At 36.9% G+C, this 17,895-nt stretch overlaps 1 protein-coding gene and 1 pseudogene across 2 annotated transcripts; one reads left to right on the top strand and one right to left on the bottom strand.

Annotated features, from left to right (window-relative positions):
• Positions 1–1,142: 1,142 nt before the first annotated feature.
• LOC143573095 (uncharacterized) lies at positions 1,143–1,700 on the bottom strand. The gene has a single exon (XM_077058070.1). The coding sequence runs from the start codon at positions 1,698–1,700 to the stop codon at positions 1,143–1,145; it is 558 nt and encodes a 185-aa protein (XP_076914185.1).
• Positions 1,701–11,578: 9,878 nt separating this feature from the next.
• On the top strand, positions 11,579–16,439 carry LOC143573094 (dihydrolipoyl dehydrogenase 2, chloroplastic-like; annotated as a pseudogene). Its single transcript, XR_013142368.1, has 14 exons — positions 11,579–11,833; positions 11,898–12,043; positions 12,131–12,265; positions 12,346–12,451; positions 12,611–12,735; positions 13,915–14,040; positions 14,122–14,202; positions 14,764–14,827; positions 14,914–14,988; positions 15,073–15,151; positions 15,237–15,337; positions 15,492–15,602; positions 16,024–16,137; positions 16,245–16,439. The product of XR_013142368.1 is annotated as a dihydrolipoyl dehydrogenase 2, chloroplastic-like (transcript).
• Positions 16,440–17,895: the final 1,456 nt, after the last annotated feature.

Here is a 17,895-nt window from a genome sequence, read left to right as displayed (position 1 = left end):
CACCTACAATGATCGGTTTCACGAATTGAGCATCCTCATCTCGCACATGGTCACTCCCTTGGAGCGTGAAATTGACAAGTACATCGCAGGTTTGCCGATGCAAATCCAAGATTCCCTCCTAAGTTGTGACTCGAAGGAACTTCATGATGCTATTACCCTAGCCGGTACCCTCACTGAAAACACGTTAAGGCCGGGACCTTGACGTGGAAAAGTTCCAAAAAGCCCAATGATAAGCCCGCATTCGAGCCCACTAAAGAGTCCAAGCCCGAATCCTCAAAGCCCGAACCCTCAAAGCCCGAATCCTCTAAACACAACCAAGACTCATCTCATTACCGCAAAAACAAACGAAAGCCCAACTCACAAAATTATGTCTTAACCCAATCACAAGCCCAACAAGCCCCTCCAACCAAGAAGCCATACACCGGCCCACGCCCATATTGCAACACTTGCCAACGTCACCATCCGGCCCAATCACTTGCCGAATGTGCACCAATTACCACTGATTCGGCCACCTCACCCAATATTGCCGAGAGCCTATGAGAGCGCAACTCAACTCCTCCATTCCACAACCCGTTATTCAACCATATCACCAATCTTACGCCCCACCTTATGCACCCACTATACGAGCCTGCTATCATTGCAGTAGCCCAAACCATCTTCGCAACACATGCCTAAAACTCGTTTATCAAATCCAAACCTACCCAAGCCCAACCAACCAACTCCATATATATCAAGAACAAACTTTCCAACCACAAGCCGATCGAGCCGACCAAGCCCAACTAATGCAAGCCCAACCCATCCAAGCTATTCAACCTCAACCAAACTAATCCGAGCAAACCCAAATGAATTAAACCAACCAGAGCACGCAAGGATGTGTGTATGATGAAGAACCCAGACGAACAGATGACAAATTGAATGTATATTGGATAGAAATTGAATTGATAAATTATAGGAAGGGAATGTTTCATTGAATGTAAAGAAATTACAAGGATAGAGAAAAATGACAAGGATAAGTAACAATTTCCAGGGTCACACCCTCTCTCTTGGCACGTTCCAGAGCCTACTCAATCTTAACAAAATTCATCCTACCTATTAACAATATTCCCTTCCTATTTATATTAACTTTCTCTTCAAGATAACTCTTAGCCACTTTGCACTTTACCCCTTCGAGAATAGACAAGTAACTCTTTGGAACAAACTCGATTTGTATCATTTCCCACCCCTTCAAAAGCAGTCTTGTCCCCAAGACTAAAATCAGGAAATTGAGCTTTAACCCATTCAGCATCTTCCCATGAAGCATCATCCACCGTCTGACCTTGCCATTGCACTAACCATTGCTCTACCAAATCTGACCCATCCCGAACATCACGAGTGGCCAACACAGAATGGGGTAGCAGATGCAGAGAGTCTGCCATGTCTAATTCAGGAGGAAGAACAGCCTCAATTGGACCCGAGACCGCCTTTTTTAACAAAGAAACATGGAAAACAGGGTGGATTTTAGAAGTAGCAGGAAGAAGCAATTTATAGGCCACAGGCCCAACCTTTTCCACAATCTGAAACGGCCCAAAAAATTTTGCTGCTAACTTTTGGTGAATTCGACTAGCAACTGAAAGTTGTCGATACGGTTTCAATTTAACATACACCCATTCACCGTTAGTAAACTGCACCTCACGCTGTTTTTTGTCAGCTTGAAGCTTCATATCCCCTGAGCGTTAGAAAGATGAAGTTTAAGTTGTCTTAAAGCTTCGTCACGGTCCTGTAGTTCGCTCGCAACAGATTCAACAAGAATTACACCCAGAATACATTGGAACACCGAGGGAGGACGCCTGCCATAGACCGTCTCAAAAGGGGTCATACCCGTTGATGCATGAAATGTTGTGTTGTACCAAAATTCTGCCCATGGCAACCAAACTGACCACATTTTAGGCTGATCTACTGCAAAGCACCGCAAATAAGATTCCAAATAACGGTTGATAACCTCATTTTGACCGTCCGATTCCGGGTGATAAGCAGAAATCATTTGAAGTTGAGTACCCATAGACCGAAAAATTTCTTGCCAAAATTTACCTAAAAATAAAGGGTCCCGATCACTCACAATAGATTTAGGAATCCCGTGAAGACGAATGATTTCCTTAATAAAAACCTCAGCCACAGACTTGGCGGTATAAGGATGTTTTAAAAGGATAAAATGAGCATATTTCGACAAACGGTCCACCACTATAAGAATAACCGTGTAACCTTTCGAAGGTGGCAGCCCCACAATAAAATCCCTGGAGAGATCTTCCCATACGACATCGGGAATAGGAAACAGTTGTAAAAGGCCCCCGGGTAGCACGGAACTAGCATTACACCGCTGACAAGTGTCACATTCCCGAATAAACTGCTTAATAGTGGCTGTCATTCCCAGCCAATAAACATTTGCAGCTAATCGTCGGTACGTACAATAAAAACCGGAATGACCACCTGAGGCGGTAACATGAAACTCATGAAGAAGAGCGGGAATGAACTTAGAGTTACGGGGAATGACCACCCGATCTTGGTAAAATAACACATTGTTTTTCACTGAATATCCCACACAAGTATCTGGTGTAGCCAAACATTTTGCAATTAACCTTTGAATATTAGCATCTTGTTTAGCCTCGTCCAATAATAAAGCCCCTTGTAGCCAAACCGGAGAAGAGATAGCTTGAAGAATTTATCCCGAGTCTTCCCTACGAGATAAAGCATCAGCAGCACGATTTTCACGACCTGGTTTATATTGAATATCGAAATCGTAACCCAGCAATTTCACCACCCAATTCTGTTGATCATAGGATGACACCTACTGTTGGAGGAGGAACTTTAGACTCTTCTGATCGGTGCACACCGTGAACGTAGAACCCAACAAATATGGCCGCCAATGTTGGACAGCCAGAACCAACGCCATGAGCTCCCGTTCATAAGCTGATTTGGATAAATTACGATCACTCAGGGCCTTCCTAAAGTAAACGATCGGTCTTTTATGCTGCATTAAAACAACCCCAATACCACAGCCCGAAGCATCACACTCTACTACAAAAGGAATAGAGAAATCAGGAAGAGCGAGTACCGGAGCCGATACTAAAGCCTGTTTGAGCGATTCGAAAGCATTTTGAGCTGATGAAGACCATAAAAAGGAATCCTTTTTGGTTAGATCAGTTAAAGGACGAGCGATGGCACCGTAATTCTTGACAAACTTCCGATAATAACCGGTTAATCCCAAAAAACCACGAAGAGCTTTCAAGGTTTGTGGAACAGGCCAATCCAAAACAGCAGACACCTTCTTGGGATCCATGGCAACTCCTTTGGCATCAATGATCTTCCCAAGAGGAACTATGAACAAGAATATCATCAAAAAATATAACCACTTTGTGCCGTAAAAGGGGACGGAAAATATCATTCATCACCGCTTGGAAGGTAGCCGGAGCGTTCATAAGACCAAATGGCATGACTAAGTACTCGTAGTGACCATCATGAGTACGAAAAGCAGTTTTCTCAATACTATCGGGCCTCATACGGATCTGATTGTAACCTGATTTAAGATCTAATTTAGAAAAATAGGTAGAACCATGAAGCTCATCAAGTAGCTCATCAACAACCAGAATAGGATATTTGTTAGGAATGGTTGCGGTGTTTAAAGCACAGTAATCAACACACATTCGCCAAGAATTATCCTTCTTACGTACCAAAATAACCAGACTAGAAAAAGCACTCTTGCTTGGTCTAATCATTCCCATACAAAGCAGCTCCTGAACTTGTCTTTCAATTTCTGTTTTCTGGGCATGTGGATAACGATAGGGGCGTACACAAATTGGATCAGAGGTGGATAGTTGAATGCTATGATCATGAGAACGGACCGGGGAAAGAGAAGTAGGTGCAAGAAAGATCTCAGCAAACTGTTGCATGAGGGAAGATAAAGCAGAATTTTGAGAAGTGGTGAGTGGAGGCGGAGCTAAAAAACGCTGGTTATCCGAAGAAGAAACCAAAGTGCCCTCCATAGAAAGCCACTGATGCAGTGCCGTGAAGGCCGAAGAACTAGTTTGCAGACCCTGTAACTAAACCGAAACACCCTCATAAATAAAGCGCATCCAAGAGTGTTGCCAATCATGTACAACTTCCCCCAAAGATTTTAACCATTCTAAACCCAATATGAAATCCAAGGAACCAGTATCAAACACCAACGCATTGATAGTGAAAGAGCACGGGATGATAGTAACCTGAAGAGAGTCACACCGCTCCGAAACAAACACAAAATGACCATCCCCAATTTAATTTTGATGCCACTAAACTTCTGAGAGGATAAACCCAATGCATCCACCAAACATCTAGAAATAAAATTATGGGACGCTCCACTATCCACCAATAACAAATGGAAAAACCCATCAAAGTACCTTCCAATTTCATAGTCGCAGAGAGTGCAATAGAAGCCAACGAACCTGCAAATTCTAACGCATTGCAGGTACCCACAGCACCATCCGTATCAACATCGGAGGCGAACATGGTTCAGCTTGTAACAAACATTGATCTCCAAGTGGGATGTCGTCCTCATCATCCCCTAATAATAACACACGCAATTTACCCTCTGGACACTTATGTGTGGGCCCGTATTGTTGGCCACATCGGAAACACAGCCCTTTCTTTCGACGGTCTTCCCATTCCGTTCGTGAGAGAGATTGAACCCCCGATCACGCGGAGAGATCTGCCCACCATCACTCGTTGGAAAAGGAGGTTTTGGGTGTAGCACAGATCTGGGAGATTCCAACTTAGGAGAAGAGACCCATTCACTAACTTTGGACGAAAATAAAGGTCGAGATTCAGATCGGCCCAATACCTGTGGCCCCTCTTTAAGCCCAAGCGTTAGACTGCCGGTTGGGTTGAGATATCGGAAACGGCCCATTGAAGACTGACTAGAATCCGGTCGAAGCAGCAACTCAACGTCTTTAGCCAAGTACATGGCGTCCAAACGTGATTGAGGGCGGTGAAGATGTACCCACTTTTTCACATCATCTTTTAAACCCGCAACAAAGTACCCAATCAACTGCGATTCCGGCAATCGCGGAACCAAAGAGAGAAAATATTCAAAATCATCAATATAGTCATAAATGGAATCCCCCTGAGTGATTGTAGATAACTACTCAAACGGGTTTTGAATTACTAAACCACTGAAACGCTGAAGCAATTCTGCTTGGAAATCAATCCAAGAAATGGTAGGACGGATTTGCATTATAATCGTAAACCAATGTTGTGCCCCAATCATACTCAAACGAACCAATCGCAATCGAGCATCCTCATTTGTGTGATTCAGATCAAAATACAAATTGGCCTTCTGAATCCACCCCTGTGGATCAAAACCCGAAAATTCAGGGAGTTTTACCTTTTTGACAGCCCACGGAACAGAATTAGAGGTATCCAAAGGACTAGATCTAGGATGGGAGTCGGAAAACGTGAAATCCCCACCGGAAACACCAGATCCAGACGGCTCACCCACAGTCTTCTTCTCCTGCTTTGCCATCCAGGTGAGAACGACTTTCTGAAATTCACCAGATTCCATTCGATCTGTATCTAGAGCCTGTAAGGAAGTATGAATATCAGCTACATCAGTTTGCAACTGTTTGATTTGAGCATCCTGATTATCCAGCCGAGAATTTGTTCGAGTTTCCATGGAAAGAGAAGAAGAAAAAAAACAGAGATGAAAGATAAACAAGCGGCAGGTCACAACAGGATCGGACCAATGATGAAGAACACAGACGAACAGATGACAAATTGAATGTAAATTGGATAAAAATTGAATTGATAGATTATAGGAAGGGAATGTTTCATTGAATGTAAAGAAATTACAAGGAAAGAGAAAAATGACAAGGACAGGTAACAATTTCCAGGGTCACACCCTCTCTCTTGGCACATTCCAGAGCCTACTCAATCTTAACAAAATTCATCCTACCTAATAACAATATTCCCTTCCTATTTATATTAACTTTCTCTTCAAGATAACTCTTAGCCACTTTGCACTTTACCCCTTCAAGAATAGACAAGTAACTCTTTGGAACCAACTCGATTTGTATCAGTGTACTACATCAATGCCAATGAATTGCAACTTAGGAATCGTGGCACCACTTCACACTAGTCCTTGTGCCCAAAGACCTACCTACCCCGAGAAGACAAACACTGCAAGCAACATATATTTTTCTTTTTATTTTCGCATTGATTACTTTTGTTTTTTCTCTCTTTTGAATAATGTCTCCTTGTACTCAAATTTTAAATATTATTAATGAATTCATGTTTACATTTGATATATCCATCTTCACTTACTCTCTTGACAAAGCACGACACGTATTACTTATATTTATCCTTAGAATTATAACTGTTTGCTCATGATCATCTCAATTTAACGGCCTATGACCGATGACCTCAAACGTAATCGTTAGTGGAGACCTGGACCATGTGCATGGCTATATACCTGGTTATCTAATAGGAATCGTAATCAGGGCTGCCAATGACCGGTCACTTTCGAACCGGGGCTGTGTACTTGGTTAAGGCATAGCTATCTAATAGGAGCCCTATGCTTGCATTTTATTTTATTGATTTTATATTCTCATTTACGTTTATCATTATATTAATGTGAGAGCCACAAACTTACACCCTCCTCGTAACGGCTAAACTTCCTCGGTAATATCACAACTAACAACTTTGGGTCATTATTTCTCTAATTTTGTTAGTTCTTGTGGTTATCATATGTTTACGCAATTTTTAACCTCTCATGTTTCGTATATTTGACTTAACTATTGTGATGATTATTTTCACTTACCATAAAAAAGAATTTTTTTTTATTTTATTTTTGGTTTTTAATATCCGACAACTTATTACGTCTTTCAAACGTTCTATCTCGATATGCATTACCTCTAAAAATTTTTATATTTAAGCTTGTTTAATCGTTTTTGTGTTGCACTAGTTATCTAGATATTGGACTTCAAGATTTTCTTTTATTTTCCAATGATCGTTAAATTTTGTTTCGCCTTATTCTGAATTTTATTTTGATTTTCAAAAAAAATCTTCTTAAACGTGTATGTATGATTTTTTTTACCCACCCAATGGAACGAACCATGCAGACCATGCGACGAAATAAGTAATTATGAGTGCAGGCATAATTACCAAAACCCTCGCATGGAAGTTATGGTGGGTACATTAGTGCGCGAACAACCTAAAACCGAGGGACTATAGGACAACGGTACAAATGATATATACTATGATAAGGTCATGGTGAATACGCCGCTAGTACATCCTATATATAAGTGGACTTGTCATATAATCCATTTGTAGTGTTTTCCGAGTCACTCGAACATCTGTGTTATTTCGTTTTACTACGAAAATGATCTAGTAACTTGGTTTTATTTTTATTATAATTTTTTTTCTTCTATTATTCTAATTTCGGGACAAAATTTTCAAAAAGTTGTGAATACTGTAACATTCGTTAAATTTCGGATCCTAAAAACCCGACCCATTTAAAGTTTTATTATTCAGTCTATTGAATTAATAAATTTATTATTAATCTTTATTTTATTTCATGACGCCCGAATTAGTTCGGTTTTCGTTTTTCATATAGTTGTAGTCATTACCCAACCAGATTCATATTCGGGTAACTAATCAATAAAATCTCGCACTCGGTTAGTATTTTTTTTTTCTTTTCTATATTTGTTAATTAATAATTTTTGAAATGTGTATAAACAACCCCTAACTATTACTATAACCATTATGCGTCCAATATCAAAAAGCAAGGACTAATATTCAAATTATAAGCAAACTAAACCATCTTCTCTTTCCCTCCATTCCTCACGCCAGCTGACACCACCATTCTTTTTCTTGATCCTCAATTAACGGGTTTCACGTGGAAATTGATATGCCATATCATTGCCAATCTGAAATCGCACCCACCGACAGTTTAAACATGGTAAATAATAACCAATTGACAGGTAATTAACCAAAACTAAACCCGTGGCTTAGATGAACCCTAAACGCTATATATACTCAATAAAAACACAATTAATCTTGCACACACATTCATCTTAATCCATCGACACTTAATCCTAAACAATTTTGTTATACAAAGCCATTAGCACCTGTTTTGAGTTCGAGCCTAGAGCCGCAAAAACCACCCATCGTTCTTCACCTTGACAGCCTCATAAATGGTAATTGATATGTGCTTTTCAATTGTATTAACCCAGGAACAAAACCCCCAAATCAATTTCAACAAACAATGATCAAATCAACTTATTGGAAACCTAGGGCTACAATGGGGAAGAACACTGATCAACTAATTGGTGTATATTAAAAATGTTTGTTGCAATAAACATATTAAGCACCTGCCTTGATGGCAGACGCGTGTTTGGTTAAGATTGGGAACCGGCATGGGCGCGGGTTCGAACCCACCCAGGCCCAATTTTGTTCTTTTTTTGTTATTTTTGTTATTTATTCATTTTTAAATCATGTTATGCTAATATAATATCTAATAAACGTTATTTTGTTAAAACCGAAACCCAAGCTATTATTTTACGGACCTTTAAACCTTATTCTGACACCTAGATAATATATACAAATACACACACACACACACACAAAGATATATTTTATATATACATATTATTTGAGTTCTAATAAATATATATATTTCCTCTCATATTAAAATAAACTAAACAAGCTTAAAGATTTAAACATTTTTCCCGTTAATATGTGTGTATAAAATTTTCACCAATAACTAGCATTTATGCTTTTTATTAAACATATATATAGATGTTATAATAATGAATTAATATTAAATATATTTATAATGTCTATTTATAAATACATACCTATAGATAAATATCATGTCACTTACTTATTTATCAATCTAAATTACAAAAGAAAAATAATAATATTAAAATAATAAATAAATGAGGAAAGTGAATACGGTGCTGTCACGTGCCTATACGTAAAACCCTTCAAAACTAACTTGTTTTGATTAAAAACCCTAAAAAACTAAAACTAGATCTCACAATTTGCTTCCATGTATCCTTTGTGAGTCACATTTTTCATCTGATTTTAGTCAAGACTAGCTTTATGGCTTTTCTTTAAACCTGCTTTCGTTTTGTATGTTGTCCTAGAGTTCAAGAATCTTAACGTCCAATTTCATGTTCTGGATAATAGCATAAAATATATATTTGTATATTGAACAGCGGGCAATAGCATAATATTGGTTGTTGATATGAATTCTAAAAAATAATATAAAAATGTTAAATAACAAGCCATAAGTAAAACTTGAAATTGATTAACATGACCTTTAATGCCATAATTCTTGTTTTTTTAAACAGCAACAATAATTTTTAATTTGCTTCAAAAATAGTTTTAGTTAAAATAGGAGAAAAGATATTGAAAAAATGAAGAACATATTCCACGAAGGATATATATGGAAGCAAATCATGGGATTTCCGATTTTGTTTTACTTTTTAGAGTTTTTAGTCAAAAACAAGTTAGTTTTAAAGGGTTTTACGTCCAAGCTTAGGCGCGTGACAACACCGTATTTACTTTCCCCTAAATAAATATAATAAAAGATAAATAAAAATAATAATAATAAATATAATAAATGATAAATTAAAATAATAATGATAATAACAATAACAAATATAATAGTTATAATAATATTGATAATTAAACTAATAAAACTTTTATATAACCCGATCAAAGCCTAAAACCCACCTCAAGTCTCATTTATAATTATTTCAATTATAATTGATGAATTTCATCGTTAATAATTAGGAACTCTTGTTGACGTATCCCGAGAAATTCGATCACACTTAAATTAATTTCTATCGCTATCTCATCTTCGCTTAACCTACTCGATAAGGTAAGTAATTCACATCCCCCTTTTTACCATTTTATATTTTAGGGGCGTTATGCGTTCACAACTCAATCATTTTATTTCACTACAATTCCATTATTTGCGTTATATGATATTGCTCAATTAGTTATACGTGCGAATGTGATTATGTGTTTATTTTATGTTTTGGTTGTTGGTATCTCATCCTCATCCTTATTAGTATGATCATACGCCGTCGGAGTAGCTCGTTATCTATGTGATTATAGTGAAAAGAAAAAATTTTTATATTTATTGTTATGCTAGTTGTTGTAGTTCATATTTATCGCAATGAATTGTCATTTTTAATATTATATGTACTCAAAAACCGTGATTACTTGCTCAACTTTATGTTGACAAACTATATATTTTCACGCATGGCGCAGGTAGCTATATTGGATGAAGCAAGATATTAAAGAGTAGATTGGACTTTATGTTGCATTATTAATAAAGACGGATTTTGTTCTTATTTATTTAAGTTGTAATGTTTATTTAATTTTAGACAATGTTTGTGTTTTTGCGTACTTGAATTATATGAAATAAATAATTTAGATATTGACACGTGTATTTACTTTAGTGCCTTTTGAGCTATGATACAATTATATCACTCCCTAATATTTTCCGCCTTAGGTTAGAGTGTGACACCCAAGACCACCGGGTGCCCCCTAGTGCCACGTCAAAGCAACGACGCTCAAGAGAGATGAAGATTATTGAAAGGGAGTGCTTTCCAAGGAATTTGACCACTGGGAAGTTTTTTAAAAATATTGATTTATTTTTATTTTATAAATAACTTATAAGAATCATCCTCTATATCCCCATCTTTTCATATTTTTAACTGCTCTCCTTAATATTTTAATATTTTTACAACTCAACATGAATCCTTAGGAACCTAGCAGCCCCACTGTTTGTCAATTTATATAATAAGTGATCTTAATCTTGTTGAGTTTTAGGTTGAATCGACCTGAAAACGATCCATATTTTTATTCATGTCAAAGCACGACCTACTTAATCCGTTGAATCGACCTGAAAACGATCCATATTTTTATTCATGTCAAAGCACGACCTACTTAATCCGTTTATCTAAACAGATCACGAGTTACGTGTAGCAATCAAGTTCTAAACAACTGCTCGAGATTGGTAATCTGAGGACCTCGCATGTTGCGAACAAAACACATGCTAAAATATCATGACGTGGTAACTAAATAGAGAATATGACACAGAATAGTAACCAAGTTTCAAAGTGTTTTATTTATGACACTCATGCAATTTTCTTCAATTCCGATCACTAAATCTTCAAATTGAGCCTCAATGGATTTTTTATGCGCCAAAAAAGCAATGAAAAAGAATATGTAATGGTCAAGATTTGTAATGTAAATAGTTATATTTAAAAATAAAAAGAAAACATTAATTATATTAAAATTAAAAAATAAATTTCATGTTACCACTCCGACATCAAAATAGATAAAAAGGATTTATTCATTGAAAAAAAAATGTTAAAACCTGAATGACTTGACTAGAAACTAGTGGAAACAATTTAAAAAATTAAATTGACTATCCATCATTATTATTATTATTATTATTATTATGAGAAATGAGCAATATCCACCACCCTCTCTTTATCCAATCAACAGTTTGTGTTAAGTCTCAACCTCCATCGTCAAATTCCAATACATTAGAATGCAATCTCCATCATTCCAATTCCACTCCTCCTATTCTCCGGTGCCTTTCAATCTCGGCTTCTGCGGTCTCAGGTTACCACACTTCAATGCTACACCGAAGAGGAGCAGGAGTAATAATAATAATATTATTATTAAATCAGCAGCAGCAGTTTCCAACGGAAGTCCTCCTTCTCCTCCTCAGTTCGACTATGATCTGGTGATTATCGGAACCGGCGTTGGCGGTCATGGTGCTGCATTGCATGCTGTTCAAAAGGTAGCTCCCTATATATATATATATATTTGCTTAGACATTAATGTTATGTTTTAATACATGACAGGGCCTTAAAACAGCCATCATCGAAGGTGATGTTATAGGCGGAACATGCGTAAACAGAGGCTGTGTTCCTTCTAAAGCTCTTCTTGCTGTTAGTGGCTCATCAGGGAACTCCAAGACGAACATCACATGAAATCTTTAGGTATACAGGTAGCCACTTCAAATCTTATAATCACCAAACCCCCCCATTTCAACTTATGCTTACTTTAGCCCTTCATTTTCCAAGTTTATTATTAGGTTTCAGGTGCTGGTTATAACAGGCAGGCAGTAGCTCATCATGCAGCTAATCTCGCTTCAAAAATCCGAAACAATTTAACCGCTTCAATGAAGGCACTTGGTGTCGATATATTGACAGGTTTTGGTTCAATACAGGTAATTAAGCCATAAATACTTTTATTATTTGCTTCTTTTTCTAAGAACTTATTATATTATGCCAATAAACTTGTTATCAGGGTCCTCAAAAGGTGAAATATGGACTCGATAACTTCATAACCGCAAAGGATATAATTATTGCTACTGGATCGGTCCCTTTCGTCCCTAAAGGCATTCAAGTTGATGGTAATTATAAGTTTCACAATATATTTAGACTTATAAAACCTACTCTTTAAGCTTTTAGATTTTTTTTTTTTCGCTAATTGATAAGAGTATCTATTACATGAATTTTTTGCATCCTTTATGAATGTTTTATAATTTTTAACTTCATTTAACTACCTTCAGGGAAGACTGTTGTTACCAGTGATCATGCTTTAAAGTTGGAATTTGTTCCTGATTGGATAGCCATTGTAGGAAGTGGGTATATTGGCCTTGAATTCAGTGATGTCTACACAGCACTTGGTAGTGAGCTGGGCCCTCCTGTTTTATAAACCTAAATATAAAATTTTAACTTCCTTCTTAACGAGATCTCTTATTTTACTAAAAACAAATGTGGTCTCTAGTGTATATTATTTCTATCTGTCAATTTCTACACGGTAATTCCATCCAAACACGACCCATATCTTTATTCATGTAAAACATCAACCCTAACCCGCACCCACTTAAAATAATGTTACTTGAACACGACCTGCTTTATCCATTTATTTAAACGTGCCAAATGAGTTGGCGGGTAACAATCAAGTTGATTTGGTTGTTAAAAATGGGATAAATAAGTCATATAAGGGTTATTGGGTCAACCCTTTTAGCTAAGCAGATTGGCGGTTTGACCCAAATAGCTAATCGGTTAATCAGGTCATAAAAGGGTTAGTGAGTCGGCTCATTTAACTAAACAGTTTACCTGTTCAACTAATAGGTTGACTCGAACATGACCATTATATTAAACTGGTTCACGGCCTATTTTTTAAACAGGTTAGATATGCCAACTCAAAAGTTGATTATTTTTGTGTCACCAAGTTTATTTATTCAGAAAAACTACAACACCCATGCCCAGTATAAATCCCACCGATAGCAAAACTGTTAGCAGGGTCTGTGGAGGGTGAGATGTAGGCAAACCGTACTTCCATCCCAAGGGATAGAGATGTTGCTTCCAGAGAGACTCTCGGCTCAAAATCCATATGCATGAGATCAATAATAATAGTGATGTTAGTAATGAATAGATCATTAATAGTGATATTAGTAATGATAGTGATACTAAATATGGAAAATTAATAATAGTGATATTAGCTCTTAATACTAAGTATGTGTTATAAATACTACTTTGAGGATAGGGTATTATAGTAATATATCATTTTTCACTCGAAATAAGGTGAAGAAACGCCCCCTATGATAGAAATAGAATCAAAACTCTACATTTCTCCTAAAAGTCCTTAGCCTTAATCCTGCGTCGCCAAGAATTCCTATCCTCAACCATGTCCTCGGAGAGGTGCAAATCTAGCAAATCATGCTTAATCCTCTCAGTCCAAGTTAATTTGGGACGTCCTCTATCCCTCCTCCCCTCTATACTAATAGTTTCTACAGATCGGACAGGAGCCGTCGTCTCTCTTCTTTATTCAGAAAAACTATATAAAAAATAATAAATGCATATACAGGTCACATTTATTGAAGCACTTGATCAACTTATGCCTGGATTTGATCCTGAGATTGGCAAGTTAGCTCAAAGGGTTCTTATCAATCCAAGAAAAATTGACTATCACACTGGAGTATTTGCTACCAAGGTAATTACTTCTTTATTCATTTTTCTAATTTAAGTTCAAAAATATGTAAGTGACATTGTATTTCTCTAATTATTTTAACAGATCACCCCTGCAAAAGATGGAAAACCGGTCATTATTGAACTTACTGACGCCAAAACAAAAGAACCAAAAGAGACACTAGAGGTAATCCATCAAATATTCTTTGTTTCTAGCTTCTTTTTGCAGGTCCAAGAAAACGAAATTAACTTTATGATAAATATAATGTTGTAGCGTTAATACCAAATAAAAACACTATGCTTTGTAATTTTTTACAAAAGGCTCTTCAACCTAATTTTGTATGCTGAAGTTTGTAAAAAGTACATGAAAAGTCACTAATTTTGATAGATTTTAGAGTTAAATTATTAGCATCTTTAAGACCTATTTCACTAGTGCACTCACTTTAGACTAGTTTAGGGACTTTAATATACAGATCCTATGACTGTAGTGACTTTTTGTATTTTTTATACGTCGAGGGACTTCAATATATCAAAAATAAGTTGAGGGTTATTTTTTTTTTCATGAAAATAAGAGAGCATGTTGGTTTTTTTAATAATATTAACTCAGTGATAAATAGACATATAGTTTGTGTATCTTCATTAAGAAAAAATATATTTAATTAAAAATAATTCACAAAAATTTAACCATTCATATGGCACGCTCTGTTTTTTCTTTTTTTTTTTTTTTTGTTGTTTGCTACTTGTGTAGGTAGATGCAGCACTAATTGCCCACTGGGAGAGCTCCATTTACAAAAGGTCTCGGATTGGAAAATGTATGTTCAAATATATTCAAGTATTTGACATTGAAAATAACATATCATTGGATGTATGATTCTAATGATATAATGAACCTCATCAGATCAATGTCGAGACTCAACGTGGTTTTGTTCCTGTTGATGAGCGTATGCGAGTAATCGATGCAAAGGGAAATACGGTTTGTTGCAAATAAAGCCACAATATTATATCAACAAAATATTATTTATTATTTGACTATGAATTTTAATTATTTATTTGTTAGGTTCCTCACGTATATTGCATTGGTGATGCAAATGGCAAGTTGATGCTTGCTCATGCTGCAAGTGCACAGGGGATATCAGGTAAGTGATAACACCATGTTTATTTTGTTACTTTTTTTACATTTTTAGCATGCTAACTCGTTCCTTAATGAGTTTCTTTAAATAGTTGTTGAACAACTCAGTGGAAAAGATCATGTTCTCAACCATTTAAGTGTCCCGGCTGCTTGTTTCACCCATCCTGAAATAAGTATGGTGGGATTAACCGAGGTACAAGTCTTGACTTTAACCCTCCAACAGTCCAACTCCATGATTGTGAAAAAGACAAAAATAGGTAATTTTTTACGGGTTGGGTCGACTAAAAGCACGTTTTGTCGATATTGATTTGGGACATTGCCCGATTTTATCATGTTGAATGGTGCAGCCTCAAGCGAAAGAGAAAGCCAAAAAAGAAAAATTTAAGATAAGTGTTGCAAGGACGAGTTTCAAAGCCAACACGAAAGCATTGGCCGAAAATGGAGAGGGACTTGCCAAGGTCTTTTTCCTTAACCCTTTTTATTTATTAACAAGTATAAACGAGCTCAATAAAAACTTGAATTGAGTGAATTTACATGGGCTCGAGTCTAAGCTGAAGCTTGTTTAATAAACGAGGTCAGGTCCAAACTTCATATACTGAGCTTATTTAAGCTCACGAACCTATCATTTATAATAACAAAATATTATTATGTATGTATAGTTATAAGATATACAAAAATGATTATATATGTATATGAAAAAAGTTAAATAAATAATAAACGAGCCAAGCTCGAGCTTTGGATATAGAGTTTGAAACGAGCCGAGCTTGAGCTATATTAAGTTGAACGAAATGGGCTCGGCTCGTTCTCACCCCTAGTTGCGCACATGAACTGACATGGAACTAGAGAATAGTAAAGGGCTTTTGGTTTTGAATGATGCAGTTGATATATAGGCCTGATACTGGTGAGATTCTTGGAGTGCACATATTGGGGATGCATGCTGCTGACCTTATCCATGAAGCATCAAATGCCATTGCATTAGGAACTCGTGTTCAGGCACGTTTTTCACCCTCCTTTATGTTTCCTAACATAAAAACGAACTTTTAATCATCTAAGTTGATGAGCAAAATGCTAATATAACGACGATAAATATTATTTTGCAGGACATAAAGTTTGCAGTTCATGCACATCCCACCCTATCTGAAGTGCTTGATGAGCTTTTTAAATCAGCACATGTCACTGTAGAAGAACACAAGGCGGTAGCCGTATGATCAAGTGTGGTGGCTTGATCAGTTGTATGCATTCGGTTTATGTTTGGATGATGATGCGTTCATCTTATCGCGTGCTACAAAAATTTGACAATTACAAGATCAATTGCATTATCCTGGTATAGCATTTTTGTGCGGGTGTGCCATGTACACACGTGAACACTAGTAGCAGACATAAAATTAACTAAAAACGTTATATTGAAAGTTAAAAAATTTGTTTTGATGTAAATAAAATGTAGCATACTTAATTGAACCCCACAGATACAATTAATCCAAAAGCACATTAAATTTAAGCCAAAATCTAGAGTTCAATAATTTGATACATTTCAATCATGCATCTACTCTTCCTGGGCGTATTCAGCACTTTGCTTCTTGTGCTTCCTCGCGTATCTCTGGTTTCTTCTCAAGAACTTGGGGTCCATCTGCATACAAAAACAATCAAGAAAACACAATTATTTCATATTCTGTACTAAATGACCTGTATGGTCTAGAGGTGTTCATAGACCGATCAAATTAACCACCAAAAAAGTGGAAAAATACATCATTTGTTTTCTGATCCTAAATTGAGCTGGCCATAAACGCTGAAAACCAGTTGTGTGAATAGAAAAATGACCCATTAATAGCATCGCTTTGGGCTGATAAGGATTCGTCACTTTGAATTTGTTGCCAAGCTTAGGGTATAGCTCCGTCGGTTGACAAATTCTCCATTTTTTACAAGTTGCAAGGTCGTGGGAGTTGGTTTAAATGTACTTTTACTAGGAAGGGGCTGATAGGTACCGAGCCACTCCGCAGCGCCCATGACTGGAGAACCAAGTTCTTTTGGATCTGGGAGGATGTTATCCCGCTAAAAATGGCCATCCGTTCCATGGATGAGAAACTCCTTGATCTTCAGACAGCCGCTTGCACTAACCAGCCTTGGTCCAAGACTTTGACCCACACACCCAGCCCCATGCGCCTTTTGTCAGAATCTGCGCTTGTGCGTGTGGGGATGAGTCGCTTATGGCCGTTTCCTGACCAGTATCCCTATTATGCGAAGGAGGATGAATGTAAGTGTTTATATATATATATATATATATATATATATATATATATATATATATATATATATATATATATATATATATATATATATATCTTTTTTTACGAATGCTCATTTGTCATTTCAGCAGAAGGATCTGTTTTTTACACTCTTTTGGAGGATGTGATTGGCGAGACGAACGGCCTCCTGCATGACCCAGCGTCACTCCCCATTCTAGATAAAACGTGTGACAACTTTTTGTTTCCTGACACCGTCCACGCTGAGCCCATTGTTACTGAAACTTTCTTTACTAAAGGTGAGTATGTCTTAAATCCTTGCTCTCACTTCACTCAGATGGGACAATCGTACTTTTCACATCTAGTGAGGAGTCATCATCCCTTGATGAGGACTATTCTCCTACTGATTTCGCGGGTGTTTTGCATGCTATTGCAGATATCACCCGCAAGCGGAAGCACCGATCTGATTCTAGTGGCGAGGCGGCCAAGAAGGGGGCTTCTAGCCATAAGG

The sequence above is a fragment of the Bidens hawaiensis genome, unplaced genomic scaffold, assembly GCF_021521415.1.
Source record: "Bidens hawaiensis isolate Kalapana, Puna unplaced genomic scaffold, B.hawaiensis_p1.1 tig00026196_1, whole genome shotgun sequence".
In the NCBI taxonomy this organism is placed as follows: Eukaryota; Viridiplantae; Streptophyta; class Magnoliopsida; order Asterales; family Asteraceae; genus Bidens; species Bidens hawaiensis.
This window is presented reverse-complemented; position numbering and strand designations above follow the sequence as displayed.